Source organism: Eulemur rufifrons, chromosome 8, assembly GCF_041146395.1.
Source record: "Eulemur rufifrons isolate Redbay chromosome 8, OSU_ERuf_1, whole genome shotgun sequence".
Classification (NCBI taxonomy): domain Eukaryota; kingdom Metazoa; phylum Chordata; class Mammalia; order Primates; family Lemuridae; genus Eulemur; species Eulemur rufifrons.
Genome location: NC_090990.1, coordinates 18,539,812 through 18,554,204, shown reverse-complemented (window position 1 = coordinate 18,554,204; position 14,393 = coordinate 18,539,812). Strand labels below are relative to the sequence as shown.

At 53.0% G+C, this 14,393-nt stretch overlaps 1 protein-coding gene across 1 annotated transcript; it reads left to right on the top strand.

Moving 5' to 3' along the window:
- Positions 1-262: 262 nt before the first annotated feature.
- Positions 263-14,393, top strand: FGR (FGR proto-oncogene, Src family tyrosine kinase). Its single transcript, XM_069477526.1, has 13 exons — positions 263-370; positions 1,020-1,083; positions 1,989-2,233; positions 2,659-2,761; positions 3,490-3,588; positions 7,632-7,735; positions 7,984-8,133; positions 9,025-9,180; positions 9,273-9,452; positions 10,037-10,113; positions 10,378-10,531; positions 11,625-11,756; positions 11,870-14,393. Exons 3-13 carry the CDS (start codon positions 2,002-2,004, stop codon positions 12,076-12,078), a joined length of 1,596 nt encoding a protein of 531 aa, XP_069333627.1. The 5' UTR covers positions 263-370; positions 1,020-1,083; positions 1,989-2,001; the 3' UTR covers positions 12,079-14,393.

Genomic DNA, 14,393 nt, shown 5'->3' with positions numbered 1-14,393 from the left:
AAGAGGAGGGGATATCTATAAGGGACTGGGGTCAAGAGAGAGAAGCTGGGGCCCCTGTCCCTAGGACCTTGGGGCCCCTCGGGGGCAAATCAGGGTTCAGTGGATGGGCCCCACCCTGCAACTCTCCATTCCTCTCACATCTTAGGAAACTGAGCCCTGTCCCCCGTCAGTTCCTCTCTGGTGTTGCAATGGCAGAGTTTCTGGCAGGGTGTGGGGGACCCTTGCTCAATGACCTGCCTGCTCTGTTGCTCAGATACACAGCTGCCAGGAAAAGCTTGGCTCATTTGAAGGGCTCCCCACGGGACTCTGGTGGCCCTAGCTTCTGACCTGGGCCTTTTCCTGATGTGGGGATAGGAGCAGAGCTCTGGAGGTAGGTGTCCACTTTCCTTCTGCCACTAGTTGTGACCTGGGGCTGCTGGGGTTCACCCAGCCCAGGCTGGGAGCAGAGGCGGGGTTCAGGGAAGGGCTTGGTTTTAGGAGACAGTGACCAGGGCCTGTGGTGAGCTGAGCATGGCTTGATAGGAATCCGGTTAGAGAGATGGGTCTAACACATGAAAATATGTGTGTCCGAGCTTGTTAGTCTGCTAACCCGAGAAGGCCGCATGTATATGTATATGTGCATATGTGTCTGTGTACACATGTGTATGTGTGCGTGTGCTACTGTGCTTCAGAGCCTGGGCTTGTGTGAGAGCCGGTGTTGGTGTGTGGTGGCGTTGGCAAGCACAGTCATGCAAATGTGTGCTGTGAGTGTTGTGTGACTGTGTGCTGGTGCGAGTGTGTGTCCATCTGCTGGTGTGTCAGGTGGGTATGAGTGTGAGAGAGCTGGCGTGGGCGGTGTGTCCTGTGTGAGGGTGGCTGTGTAATGTGCCAGGGGTGGTGGGAAGGAAAATGCAGGCGGAAATCATGCTGGGGCAGAGCCCAGGCCTTCTGGCTTCCTGAAGAGGGCAGGAGCTGGGCAGCCGGCTGGCGGGGACGTTGGCAGGGCCTTCATCTTCCATGTCCTTCTGTCTCACCCTCAGGTCTCCCGCCCCTCCTAAGGACCATGCTGCAGCCCCACTGACCCAGGAGCAGGAGCCTGAGGGGGTGAGTGGGGGGTGGGAGGGGAATGAGGGATTTCAGGGCCAGAAATCAGGGTGGGGGTGGCCTTCCTGGGCCCCACAACTCCTCACAGCCCCCTCCTCCTACAAGGGCCCTGTTGCTAGGTAACGGATGGGGGAGCCAGAATGAGGCAGCTTGAGAGGCTGGAGGCTGGACCCACGACAGGAAATGGCCTTGATCCCTCTCTGCAGGGAATCTCCAGGTGCAGGCACAAAGCCCTCACACACACTCACGCACAAACACATGCAGCTCCACAGACGGGCACACACACAGATCTGCACAGACACAGGCACCCTGCTCCCACACAGAGCTCCGTGCACACTCACAGACACACACACACACAGACAACCACTCACACAGACCTGCGTGCACGCACACACTCACACAGAAACACATGCGTACTCACACGGTCTTACAGACGTGCACACACACAGCCAAACATGCAGAGACTTTTATATACAATCATATGCACACACAGACACACAGACACAACAAAAAACTGCACACACACACACACACTGACAGGCAAACTCACACATATTTAGAGACACACAAAGACACTCATACACAAACACACTGAAGGAGTCGCAGAAACATAATGTATCAAAGCAACAGGAAGGAAAAATATCCAAGTAAGCACAGCAGTATCTCCGTGCGGAAAGCAGCCCCAGAGACGTGGGTGGGAGTGGATGGGAAGAGGAGCACTGAGGAGTCACATATGGGAGGCCAACCCAGCAGGCAGGGCCTTATCCCCACAGGGCGGACCCTAGCCCAGGCCTGAGAGGGCAAGCTGAGTGCCTGGGCGAGTGCGTACGTGTGCGTGCATTCGTGTGTGCACAGGGTGGTGTGCCTGGCAGGGGCCCATGAGTGAGGCATGCCCCATTCTGTAGCAGGGAACCTGGCATGGGCTGTGTGTTCTGCAAGAAGGTGGAGCCAGGGCCCAAGGAGGATGCTGGCCTGGAAGGGAGCTTCAGGGGCTATGGGGCAGCAGACGGCGCGGCAGACCGCTACGGCCCCGACCCCACTCAGGCCCGGTCTGTGTCCTCCTTTGCACATATCCCCAACTACAGCAACTTCTCCCCTCAGCCCACCAGCCCCGCCTTCCTCGATGGTGGCACCATCAGAGGCATATCAGGTGAGTCCCACGGGCTGTGGACTTGTCCTTAGGAGCCTCCGGTATGATGTGGGAGACACAATCCTGCGGAGGGAGTATGGACAGCCCCACCCTCGGAACCCCAGTCTGAGAGGGGGACCCAATGACAGATGCAAGTGGTGAAAAGAACACTCTTGCCCTCTTAGGTGCCACTTCCCTAAGAGGTGGGAAGTGTTCTTGGTGGGGAAGAGGAGGAGTGGGAGAGATGGACTTAAAGGTGTGTGTCCTGAACCCATGGGGGGCCGAGCTGTGGAGCCCAAATCAGAAATTCACTGGACTCCAACAGCCTTTGGGTCCCAGGGCACTGCAGCAGTGGGGAGGGACTGTGCCAGCTGGGGAACAGGAATCTGGGGTACAGACCACCCCATGGTGCTTCTGTCCTGTGCCCTACTCTGCTGACTCTGCAGGGACAGGGGTGACCCTGTTCATCGCTCTGTATGACTATGAGGCCCGGACAGAGGATGACCTCACCTTCACCAAGGGCGAGAAGTTCCACATCCTGAACAACACGTAAGTGACCAGGCCATTTAGCTCAGGGCATGACATGGACTGGGGAGCAGGATCCAGACAGGAGTCCTACTTGCTCCTGTCCTCAGAAAGCCTAGTTAAGGACACATACACATGACAATGAAAACCTTAGGTGACTGCTACTATGGTGGGGAGCATGAGGAACTATAGCACAGAAAGAACACCAAACAAGGTCCCCAGGGTAGTAGTGATCAGGGAAGACTTCCTGGAGGGGGTGATTTTTAAGCCGAGACTAGAAAAATGAATAGACAGTTAACGAAGAGGTGAGAAAAAAGAAAGAGTGAGAGCGAATGAGAATAAATTATGACTTCTAGAAATCACCGAGTGGTTCAGTCTAGGTGGTCCATAAAGTATGAGATGCAGAACGGAGGGAACAGAGGCTGGAGAGGCAGTTGGGGGAAGATTCTATGAGGCTTTTTAAGCCACATGGAGGAGTCTTGGTTTTATCCAGAAGGAAGTACATAGCCATTGGGGGATTTTCAGTAGGGTTGTGCGATAGTCAGCTGTATCCCCAAACCCCAGCCCAGCTGAGGAGCCAGAGGAAGAAGCCAGGAGGCCTAGATGTCCCCAGATTTATTCCTTCTGCAGGGAAAAGCCCTTCTGGGGCAGCTGCAGGAGGCTGGGGACTGAGCAGACAAAAGCCCCTGGGGGGTGTCCAAGGTGAGTCCCTGCCTGGTGCCTGCTGACCATGCCCTATTTTGTGCCTACAGTGAAGGTGACTGGTGGGAAGCTCGGTCCCTCAGCTCTGGACAAACTGGCTACATTCCCAGCAACTATGTGGCCCCTGTGGATACCATCCAGGCTGAAGAGTGAGTGGGGACTGGGGGAAGGCCAGCCCTGTGGACAGGACCCTGGAGTCCAGACTCCAAGTCCACCTCTTGGACAAGTCATTGCTCCATTCTGAGCCTATCTCCTTATCTATAATTTCATAAGGCCGTTGGGAGAATAAAAGAAGGTAATAACGATAATAATAGTAGACAATAGTTATATAGCATGTGCTATGTTCTGTACACATTCAAAGGGCTTTCTGTGTATTAACAGAGCTGGAAACCATGATTACCCTACTTTACAAATGAGAAACTGAGGCACAGAGAAATCCAATATCCCGCCCCAGTTCACATGGCCAGTAAGTGATGGAGCTGGTCTGTGAACCCGGGTAGACCGGCTGCATTTGCTAAGCATTGTACATTATCAATTCTCAATGATAGCAACAGCATATGAGCTTTAAAAAATTGTAAAGTGCTAAACATATGCAAAGGAGCATTATTTAATTTTTTTGTTTGTTTGTTTTGGGTTTTCTTGAGAAAGATTCTCACTCTGTTGTCCAGGTTAGAGTGCAGTGGCATTACTGCAACCTTAAACTCCTGGGCTCAAGAGATCCTCCTGCCCCAGCCTTGCAAGTAGCTGGGACTGTAGGTGTGTGCCAACACACCCAGCTAATTTATTTTATTTTATTTTTTGTAGAGATGGGGTCTAGCTGTGTTGCTTGGGCTGGGCTGGTCTCCCAAAGTACTAAGATTACAGGCATGAGCCACCTCGCCCAGCCTACTTAGTATTAATTCCATTATGGAGGCAGGAAGTGACCATTTATATACTTGAGATACTACAAGAGCTACTTTACTTACCTTGATTCATTTAATTCTCACAATAACATTATCGATACTATTATTGTCCCCATTTTACATATGGAGAAACTGAGGCTCATAAGAGCTTTTTGGACTCTATCTTCACATATACCACACATATATAAGAAAAGAAAGGATTGAAGAGACTTTGCAGAATGGGAGTCAGCAGGACTTGGTGACTGATTTGCTATTGGGCTGTGGGGATTGGGAGGGATCAGGGGTGACTCAAAGTCTTTGTAAGGAGCTGGGTGGATGATGGTGCCATTTGCTAAGGTGGGGAGCACAGAGCAGGTACGTGGATTCTGGTGGGTACTTGCTGGATTGAGGTTCGTGGAGAGGAACCCAGGTGGGAGAAGCTGCCAGCAATTAGATTAGGTTGTGCTTTGCCTGCCAGGTGCCCGGTCCATGCCAAGCGGTGCCCCTGAATTAGCCCAGAGGAAGGGGCACCTTTTCCTAATTGGCACTAAGACGCCTTAGTTTACTTGTTGTAGCCCTTGCAGAGGACACACCTGGGCTGGGGCAGAAATTTGGGGCTCATTAAAGATGATACTTAAAGCTACCTAGGAGGGTGAAGGAAGAGGGAGGAGAGTGAGAAAGAGAGTGGTCCTAGCCAGGACCCAACTCTGGGGAAAGCCGCCCTTGCAGGGGACGGAACCATTGGAGAAGTGAGGAAAACCAGGCCAGGCCAAGTCACAACAGCCTAGAGGACAGAGAAGTTTCAGGAAACAAGAGAGGGAGCGTCAGAGGCTACCACTGGATTTGGCAATCACGGGTGACCTTGGTGAGAGATTTCTCTGTGTGAAGTGGGGGCAGAGGCCAGAGAGCAGAGCCTGGGAGGGAGTGGGAGGTGAGAAAGTGGAGACCCAAGTGTGAAGCGCTTTTTCAAGTGAAAGGAAGGTGAGAAGATAGAGCAGAACGTTGGTGGCAAGATGGAAGTTAGAACAGTTTCGTTCAGGGAAGGAAGAAATGTGGGCATGTTTAGACAGTGCTGGGATGGAGAAGCTGCAGGCGGGGGCTGCTCTGTGGGGTGGGGGAGTGTCTTTGAGCAGAAGGGAGTGGACAGGGTCCCAAGCTCCAGCAGGGGGAGGCCTTAGCCCGGGGAGGGTCGCAGGAGGCATGAAGGAGAGGAGAGGTGATGATGCAGAAGGCAGAGGTAGGTGGGGGAAGGGTCCTGCTTGTGTCCACATCTTGGGGCAGTGTCACGAAGCTCTGAGCGGTGCTCTGTGCAGTGTTGCGGTTAAGTGTAGTGTTGTGGTTAGGAGCCCAGGACTTCGAGCAGACAGCTTAGGTTCCTGTTCTGGCAACACAGCTTAGGAGCCATGTGCCCTTGGGCAAGTTGCCTAACCACTACATACCTCAATTTTCTCATCAGCCTAATGGGGTTTATAATAGTACCTACCTCACAACATTGTTGTGAGAGTTAAATGAATACTTACATGTACCACAGCAGAGCCTAACACAAAATAAGTGCTGTTATTGTTATATTGATTATTAAGGAAGTAGTTTAGCTAATGTTATGTGTGTGGACAGGGCTTTGAAAAAACTTAGGCATGTGTTCTGTCTAAATGATCCTTCAACAGTTCCTCCTTCTCCCCCCTGCTTGTCCTCCTAGACATGCCTCTTGCCAATGCCTTCCCCTGTTCCCCAAACTGTGCCTAGAACTTAGGTGTGGACTGACTATCCCAGAGTTCACTGAGAAGTCTGCCTCCCTTGATTTGAAAACTATGCTCCTTTTAATTCAGCCCAAGAGGGCCACAGGCCAGTTTAGTGATCACCTCAGTCTTCTATGACATCTGTGGTCACTTTAACTCTCACAATGTACTTGCACATTTAGTTTAGGGCTGTAATTCAATCCCAGAAAGAATCCCCAAGAGAGACCAGGAATGGTTGAGGCGTGAGGTTGAAGTTGAGACTTAGGACAACATCCAAGTTTAAGAGAATAGGGGAAAAGCAGCAATCAGAGCCGGACAGGAGCAGTCAGAAAGAGAGAAAGAAGCCAGGCATGGTGGCACACCTGTAGTCCCAGCTACTCGGAGAGGCTGAGACAGGAGGATCACTTGAGCCCAGGAGTTCAAGGCTGCAGTGAGCTATGATCATGCCATTGCACTCCAGCCTGGGTGACAGAGAGAGATCCCATCTCTAAGAAAAAAGAAAGAAAGAAAGAAAGAAAGAGAGAGAGAGAGAGAGAAAGGAAGAAAGAAAGAAAGAAAGAGAGAGAGAAAAAGGAAGAAAGAAAGAAAGAAAGAAAGGAAGGAGGGGGGGAGAGAGAGAGAGAGAGAGAAAAGGAAGGAAGGAAGAAGGGAGGGAGGGAGATAGATTTAAAAAGAAAGAAAAGAAAAGAAAAAGAAGGGCAGAGAAGCAGGACAGGGTGTTGCTCAGAGGCTAAGGCAGGAAAGGGTTTGGGGGCGGGGTTGGGGGAGGGGTCTAGGTGACTGCCTGGGTGGTGAGAAAAGAACTAGGGTGAGGGCAGAGGGTTTTAGGTAGAGCTCATCCGCTGGCCTGTGGGAAGGCACTTCCCCTCTCTGAGCCTCAAGTTCCTCATCTATAAAATGAGTGCATGGAGGGGCTCTAGTGGGACAGAATAAGGGTCCGTGACACCCTGAGGAGGTCACTGGTGACTGCGGTTCTAGCAATTTATTTATTTATTTATTTTGAAACAGAGTCTCCCTCTGTCGCCCCTGCTAGAGTGCCGTGGCATCAGCCTCACTCACAGCAACTTCAAACTCCTGGGCTCAAGCGATCCTCCTGCCTCAGCCTCCTAAGTACCTGGGACTACAGATGTGCACCACCATGCCCAGCTAATTTTTTTTCTATTTTTAGTAGAGATGGGGTCTCCCTCTTGCTCAGGCTGGTCTCAAAATCCTGGGCTCAAGCCATCCTCCTGCCTCAGCCTCCCAGAGTGCTAGGATTACAGGTGTGAGCCACCACGCCCAGCATGGTTCTGGTAATTTTAATTCAAGAGAAACTCATTGATAGGCCAGGATTGACGATTAAAAAATAATAATAACCTCATAGAGTGGCGAAGCCTAACCTTTATTGGGCACCTAGTACGTGTCAAGCATTTTACATTCCACTTCTCTGTGATCCTCCGACCAGTCTGTGGAGCAGGTGTATGAGCCCATTTTACATGTGAGGAAACTGAGTCTTGACTTGTGAGGTGTCTGTCCAGGAGGATGAGTTGGGGCTTGAAGGAAGTATGCCTAACTCTTGCCTGCGCTTCCCAACAGGTGGTACTTTGGAAAGATCGGGAGGAAGGATGCAGAGAGGCAGCTGCTCTCTCCAGGCAACCCTCAGGGGGCCTTTCTCATTCGCGAGAGCGAGACCACCAAAGGTGGGGGCGGCGCCACGCGCCAAGGCGGCAGGAGTGGGGGACGGGGACGGGGACGGGGACGGCGGGGTGTGGCGGGGGGCAGCCATTGCGGTAGGGCTAGGAGCGGTGGGGGGTGTTTGGTCACGGCCAAGGCTGGGACGGGGTTTGAGGAGTAGAGCTAAGACTGGGACTGGGTTTTAGGGATGTGGCCATCCAACTTAGAGTCCCCCAGCCTTTTGGGCCTCTTCCAAAGCGATCCTTCACCGCAGGCGCCTACTCCCTGTCCATCCGTGACTGGGACCAGACCAGAGGCGATCACGTGAAGCATTACAAGATCCGCAAGCTGGACACTGGCGGTTACTACATCACCACGCGGGCCCAGTTCGACTCGGTGCAGGAGCTGGTGCAGCACTACATGGGTGAGGGCAGGCGCTTCAGATCCCCGCAGCACCTCGCTGATGCGTTGTCCAGATGGGGAGACCGCGGCCCGAGAATGGAAGGGTCTACCAAAGCCGTGGGGGTTGGGCCAAGAATAGAACCCGAGTGTGGGGGTTCCCAGACCAGGATCCTGCTCTGTGGGATTCTCGAGGACACGGCCAAGTAGCGCCCCCTGATGACTGAGCGGGGAATTGGCCAGTCTCTTGCCTCGAGTCCTGAATCTGTGGAAAGTTTAGTGAGCTTTTGTGCGGTCTGAATGTCCCACCAAGACACCAGGACTGCTCTGTGGGCAGGCAGGGAGCCATTGTCACAGGGCCCTGAGCAGGGGGTGACGAGAGAGGCTGGTTTGCACCTTGGTGAGAAACTCTGGCTGCTGGGTGGAACTTGGATGCCAGGGGCCAAGGCAGAATGAGGGGTCCATTAGGAGACAGTGGCCATTGTCTAGTGAGAGGTGATGGTGGCCAGACTGAGTCAATGCCCAGGTTTCTGCCTTGATTGCTTAGGCCAAAGATGGGGTCCACAGAAGGGTGTGAGCCTCATGTCCACACCTTTGCCTGGAATCCCCAAACCCATTTCTACCTGTCAGAATCCCACTTTATCCTTCAAGGCCCAGCTGGGGCACCTCCTATGGGAAGGCTCCTAGTGCTTATAGGAAGGCCCCCAATGCTGACAGAGATCATCTCTCCCTCTGGGTGCCCTCCCCTTCCCTCGGCACCTGCACGTTCACCTACTCACGGGACTAGGTTGCCTTCCTTCCTGGGGTCTAGTTCTTTGTAACTAATCTTGGGGTCTGGTGCTGGGCTGGGTGGAATGAGGCGTGTCGTCGGGAGGGCGTTCTGGCCTGCTTGTGACCTCCATCCCCTCGCCCCCAGAGGTGAATGACGGGCTGTGCCACCTGCTCACGGCGCCTTGCACCACCATGAAGCCGCAGACGCTGGGCCTGGCCAAGGACGCCTGGGAGATCAGCCGTAGCTCCATTGCGCTCGAGCGCCGGCTGGGCACCGGCTGCTTCGGGGATGTGTGGCTGGGTACGGAGGTCCCGGGCACCGGGGACCAGGGGCCGGGGCGCGGGCCTGGGCTGGTGGGGAGCGGGTCCTGACGAGACACGGCCGCCGGGCAGGCACGTGGAACGGCAGCACAAAGGTGGCAGTGAAGACGCTGAAGCCAGGCACCATGTCCCCGAAGGCCTTCCTGGAGGAGGCACAGGTCATGAAACTGCTGCGGCACGACAAGCTGGTGCAGCTCTATGCCGTGGTGTCCGAGGAGCCCATCTACATCGTGACCGAGTTCATGTGCCACGGTGAGGGGCGGGGTCAGGAGGCGCAGTCTGGGCGAGAGGGATTTGGGGTGAAGTTAGGATGGGTGTCTCTGGGGACCTGGGCGGCGATCTGTGAGGGGACGAGGGACAATGGGCAGAGTCCTAGTGAGGGGTCGAAATGTGGGAAACCACAGGAGTGCTGGAGCGGCGTCGGAGCCAAGGTAGACAGGGGGCGGAGGGAGCGGAGGGGGCGGAGCCTCTGTCGTGGGGAGGTGGGGGTGGAGGGGTGGAGGCGGGGCTTGCGCAAACGAACGCAGAATCTGCGACGAGGTAGGGTCTGGGGCGGAGTCTGAGTAGGTCAGGTCTAGGGGGACCGAGGAAGAGAAGAAACGAGATGTGCAGAGTCGGTGTCTGGCAGCAGGGCCTGGGCGAGATCAGTGACAGATTGAGGCATCCCGGCGGGATCCCGGGGGGGGCGGATCTAGGTGAGGGGGAGGGCGCTGGGAGAAGGGGGCGGGGCCAAATAGGTTAGCTGGTTCCGGATAGGGGAGGGGCCAAGCGAGAGAGGGCGGGCATGAAGCTAGGAGCAGAGTCTTGCTGCTGACTTTCTGGATTCCTCTCTCCAGGTAGCTTGCTGGAGTTTCTCAAGGACCGGGAGGGCCAGGATTTGAGCCTGCCCCAGTTGGTGGACATGGCAGCCCAGGTAAACTGGGACAGCACCGTTTAACTCCCAGACCTACCTCCTATTAACCTTTCAGGGATCCCTGTACCTTCGAACATCTGGCCTGGCCCCGGAAGTGCTGCCCCGCCCACCGTATCAGTTGTGAGAACTGAGGCAGGGCACTATTTCTGAGCCTCAGTCTCCTCATCTGAAAAGTGGGTTATCAAATGGCCCCTCGCCCCTCATGCAGGCCACGGTGCTGTGAGTCCCCATGAGCTCCCATCTCTGCACACCTTGGCCCCCCAGGTAGCTGCGGGCATGGCCTACATGGAACGCATGAACTATATCCACCGTGACCTGAGGGCAGCCAACATCCTGGTGGGGGAGCGGCTGGTGTGCAAGATCGCCGACTTCGGGCTGGCCCGCCTCATCAAGGATGACGAGTACAACCCCCAACAAGGTGCCCCACCTCACCCTACCTCCCAAGAGCTCCCAGTGCAGCAAGGGGCTGCCACGGGGCCCTACATGCTCAGAAACTCTTCCTCACCCCGGATCATCTAGGACACCCCCGTCCTGATGTAGTGTGAGAGACAATTCTGGATTCAAATCTTAGGTCAGCCATGTGGCCTTGGGCAAGTCTCCTAAGCTCTGTGAGCTGCATTTTCTCTTTTTTAAAATGAAAATATTCAGACAAGAGTAAATCAGCAGACATTTACCAAGTGGCTATAATTCTTTTTTTTTTTTTTTTTTTTTTTTTTGAGACAGAGTCTCACTCTGTTGCCCAGGATAGAGTGCCATGGAGTCAGCCTAGCTCACAGCAACCTCAAACTCCTGGGCTCAAGCGATCCTCCTGCCTCAGCCTCCTGAGTAGCTGGGACTACAGGCATGCACCACCATGCCCAGCTAATTTTTTCTATATATTTTTAGTTGTTCAGCTAATTTCTTTCTATTTTTAGTAGAGACTGGGTCTCGCTCTTGCTCAGGCTGGTCTCAAACTCCTGAGCTCAAGCGATCCTCCCGCCTCAGCCTCCCAGAGGGCTAGGATTACAGGCGTGAGCCACTGTGCCCGGTCGGCTATAATTCTTAAATGAGAGACAATAGAGTATAATAGTGTGAACTCTGTAACCAGAATGCCTGGGTATGAATCCCGGCCACTTATTAACTCTGTGATCTGGACAAGTTACCTAACTACTCAGTGCTTCCTTTTCCATAGCTGTAGAAGGAGGGTAATAATACCATCTACCTCATGGGATTTTTGTGAGGGTTAAATGAGTTAATGCACATATATCACTTAACACAGTGCCTGGCACATTGTAAGTGCTATACAAGTACTAGCTGTCATTATTATGAGAATTATTACAATGGTTTGGAAAGAGCCCATTACTAAACTAGACACATAGTAGGTGCTGACTAGGTACCAGGTCCTTTCTCTATGCCCAGAAACCTCTGTGCTCAGGGTCCCCGAGATCCCCATTTCTAAAATCCCCATTCTCTTAACCCAGCTGTTGCCAGGGACCGCCTCACTAACTTTCCCTTCTCCCCAACCTCTCCAGGGGCCAAGTTCCCCATCAAGTGGACAGCCCCAGAGGCTGCCATCTTTGGCAGATTCACCATCAAGTCAGATGTGTGGTCCTTTGGGATCTTGCTCACTGAACTCATCAGCAAGGGCCGAGTCCCCTACCCAGGTTTGCCGGGGATTTGCTGGGAGTTGGAGGGAGTGGCCAAGAGGAAAGTCTTCCTCCTGCCTGCCCCTTCGCCAGGAGCCGGGCCTTCTTACTGATGGTATCTTACCTTTCAGGCATGAATAACCGGGAAGTGTTGGAACAGGTGGAGCACGGCTACCACATGCCATGCCCCCCAGGCTGCCCAGTGTCCCTGTATGAGGCCATGGAGCAGACCTGGCGTCTGGATCCAGAGGAGAGGCCTACCTTCGAGTACCTGCAGTGCTTCCTGGAGGACTACTTCACCTCCACGGAACCACAGTACCAGCCTGGGGATCATACATAGCCTGCTCAGACATCAACCACATCTGTGGCGGTGCCCACCAGCCTTTGCCAATCCCCAGGGCTTTTGTCCCAAAGCCCCCAGGCTTAGAACCCTATACAGTCTTAGTATGTCAGAGGAGTTGGGGTGCTGTGACACCATCTAGGGCAACCCACTCATTTCACAGATAGGACAATGGAGGCCCAGCGCTCATCCTTCACCCACCCTGGCCCCAAGCACTAGCTCTCCCCTTCCCACTTGGGCCCCTACATGCCTCCAGCCTCTCTCTCCTCACCTCCCTCAAATGCTCAGATGTTGTCTAGTTATTTATAAAACTGTATATCTCTCCCCTCACCTATCTCCCTACCCTCCTATCATCCCACTCTGGTCCAGGTGCCAAGAATTTACCTCCTACTCCCAATCTTTTTTGTCTGTAAGTTACAAAGACAGAAAGTCTTTGTGGAGCCCTTTCCTGCTGGGTGGATGCTGTGGTCCAAGACTGGGGCCCAGACACAGGTTTGAGGGCGAGGGTTGCTAAGGGTTTACCACCTCTCTGAATAGTGTGTGTGTGTGTTTATTGATTTTATAAATAAGGAAAATGACAATATGAATCCTTGAGCCATGAAATTCCCCTGAACCTTCCTTTGAGAGGGATGGTGGCCAGTGGGAGGTGAACGGGACAGGTGTGGCTATTGCGAGCAGCAGGGGAAGATGAGAGAGTGCCCTGATACCTAGCAAGCACAGGAGACTCGAGGCATGGAGTTTTAAGACTCCCAAAAGTCTCACTGCTCATCCCCATGTGAATTTAGGATGAGTTGAAAGGTAGTTACAGAAGACAGGCAATTGGAGATAGATCAAAATGTCCCTTCATTAATACCGATGTAGGCTACTGACATAGCCTTCAATCTGTGCATAATGGTTTTGCTAATTCTTTACCTGATTTCAGCAGATTTACCATTCATTGCGGTCACAACAGGACAACCTTAGGCCTCCCTCAACAGGGGCACGCAAGAAGGCCACAGTGGACCGTCTGCATCTGTCAGATTCCCCGTAAAAGGACAGAGGGAGGGGAGGTGAAGGGAGAGGCCTGAAGGTTCGTTAGCCTGTTGGATCTTCCTAGCGGAGTTCTGCCCCCAAGGGAGCTTTCAGAGAGGTTTGGAGGCAGTTTTGTTTGTCACAATGGCTGGGGGCTCCTACTAGCATTTAGGGGACCAGGATCAGGGATGCTAAACAACCTATAATGCACCTGTGCAATGACAAATTGTCTGACCCCTGCTCCCTCTGGCAGCTGACATGCCTCCATGTGGAAACAAGAGGAGCAGAGAATGAGGATTCCCACTTCTCCCACCAGGAAATGTTTGTTGACCCTCTTGCTTAATAAGGGAATGGACAGGGAAGGAGTCCGGGAGTCTGGAATTCTCTGCTGCAATTGGTGAACAATTACTAAGCATGACTCTGTGAAGCATTGACCCTTTGTTAAGCAGGACCTTGGGAACACAAACACGAATAAGACCTGTCCCTGCCCTGGAGTAGTTCATAGACAGGCAGGGGAGAAAAATAGTAGTAATAACAACTCATTTATTATTAAGTGTCTGCTGAATGTCAGATGTGTTTACATCCATCTTTTTATTTAATCCAGTCCTGAGTCTGGTTCTATGATTGGCCTCATTTGTAGATGAGAAAACTGAGGCTCAAGGGTGACATGATGTACCAAGGTCACATAGCTGTATGTGACAGAGCTGGGATTTGAACCCAGGTCTTACACCAAAGCTCTTGGTCTTTCTACTAGATCTCATTGCCTCTAGGCTCTGGGAAGAGAGCCTATCTGTCCTGTGTGTGTATGTGTGTGTGTGTGAGAGAGAGGGAGAGATCCTCCCTCCTCTAGTTATTGGTAGAAAGATTCCCTGGTACCCCACCCTCAGTGTTGAGTGGCCTAAAGGAAAGGGGGACAAGGTGGTCAGTGCAGACTGAGAGTTCTCTATGCCCAGCCCCATACTGGGGGTTGATAAATGGGAGAAATAATATGGAGAGAGACAAGTGGCTGCTTGGAAAGATTGTCATAGCGGTGAGAGGCTTAGCTCTGTCTGCACACTCTCAGTGGCTAAAGCTTCCTGAGGGCCATAGTTTCTTGCTGACCAAACTCACAAGAGCCTGATGTATAAGCCAGAGGCCAGTGTTTCTACCTGCCAAGGAGTAAGCAGATAAGAGCACAGCCCTGGAGCTGTCCTGCCTGGTGTGAATCCTGCTTCCACCACTTGCTAGCTGTGTGAAGCTGAGCAAGTTATTAATCTCTCCAAGCCTCAGTGAACTCATCTGTGAAATAGCAATAAAATGCTCAA

What these genes read in the sequence shown, in the direction of transcription:
- FGR (XM_069477526.1), top strand. Translation starts at nt 2,002, where the DNA reads ATGGGCTGTGTGTTCTGCAAGAAGGTGGAGCCAGGGCCCAAGGAGGAT. An exon ending in CACCATCAGAGGCATATCAG is followed by an intron (nt 2,234 to 2,658) that starts GTGAGTCCCACG and finishes CTGACTCTGCAG; the next exon opens with GGACAGGGGTGACCCTGTTC. An exon ending in GGGCCGAGTCCCCTACCCAG is followed by an intron (nt 11,757 to 11,869) that starts GTTTGCCGGGGA and finishes CTTACCTTTCAG; the next exon opens with GCATGAATAACCGGGAAGTG.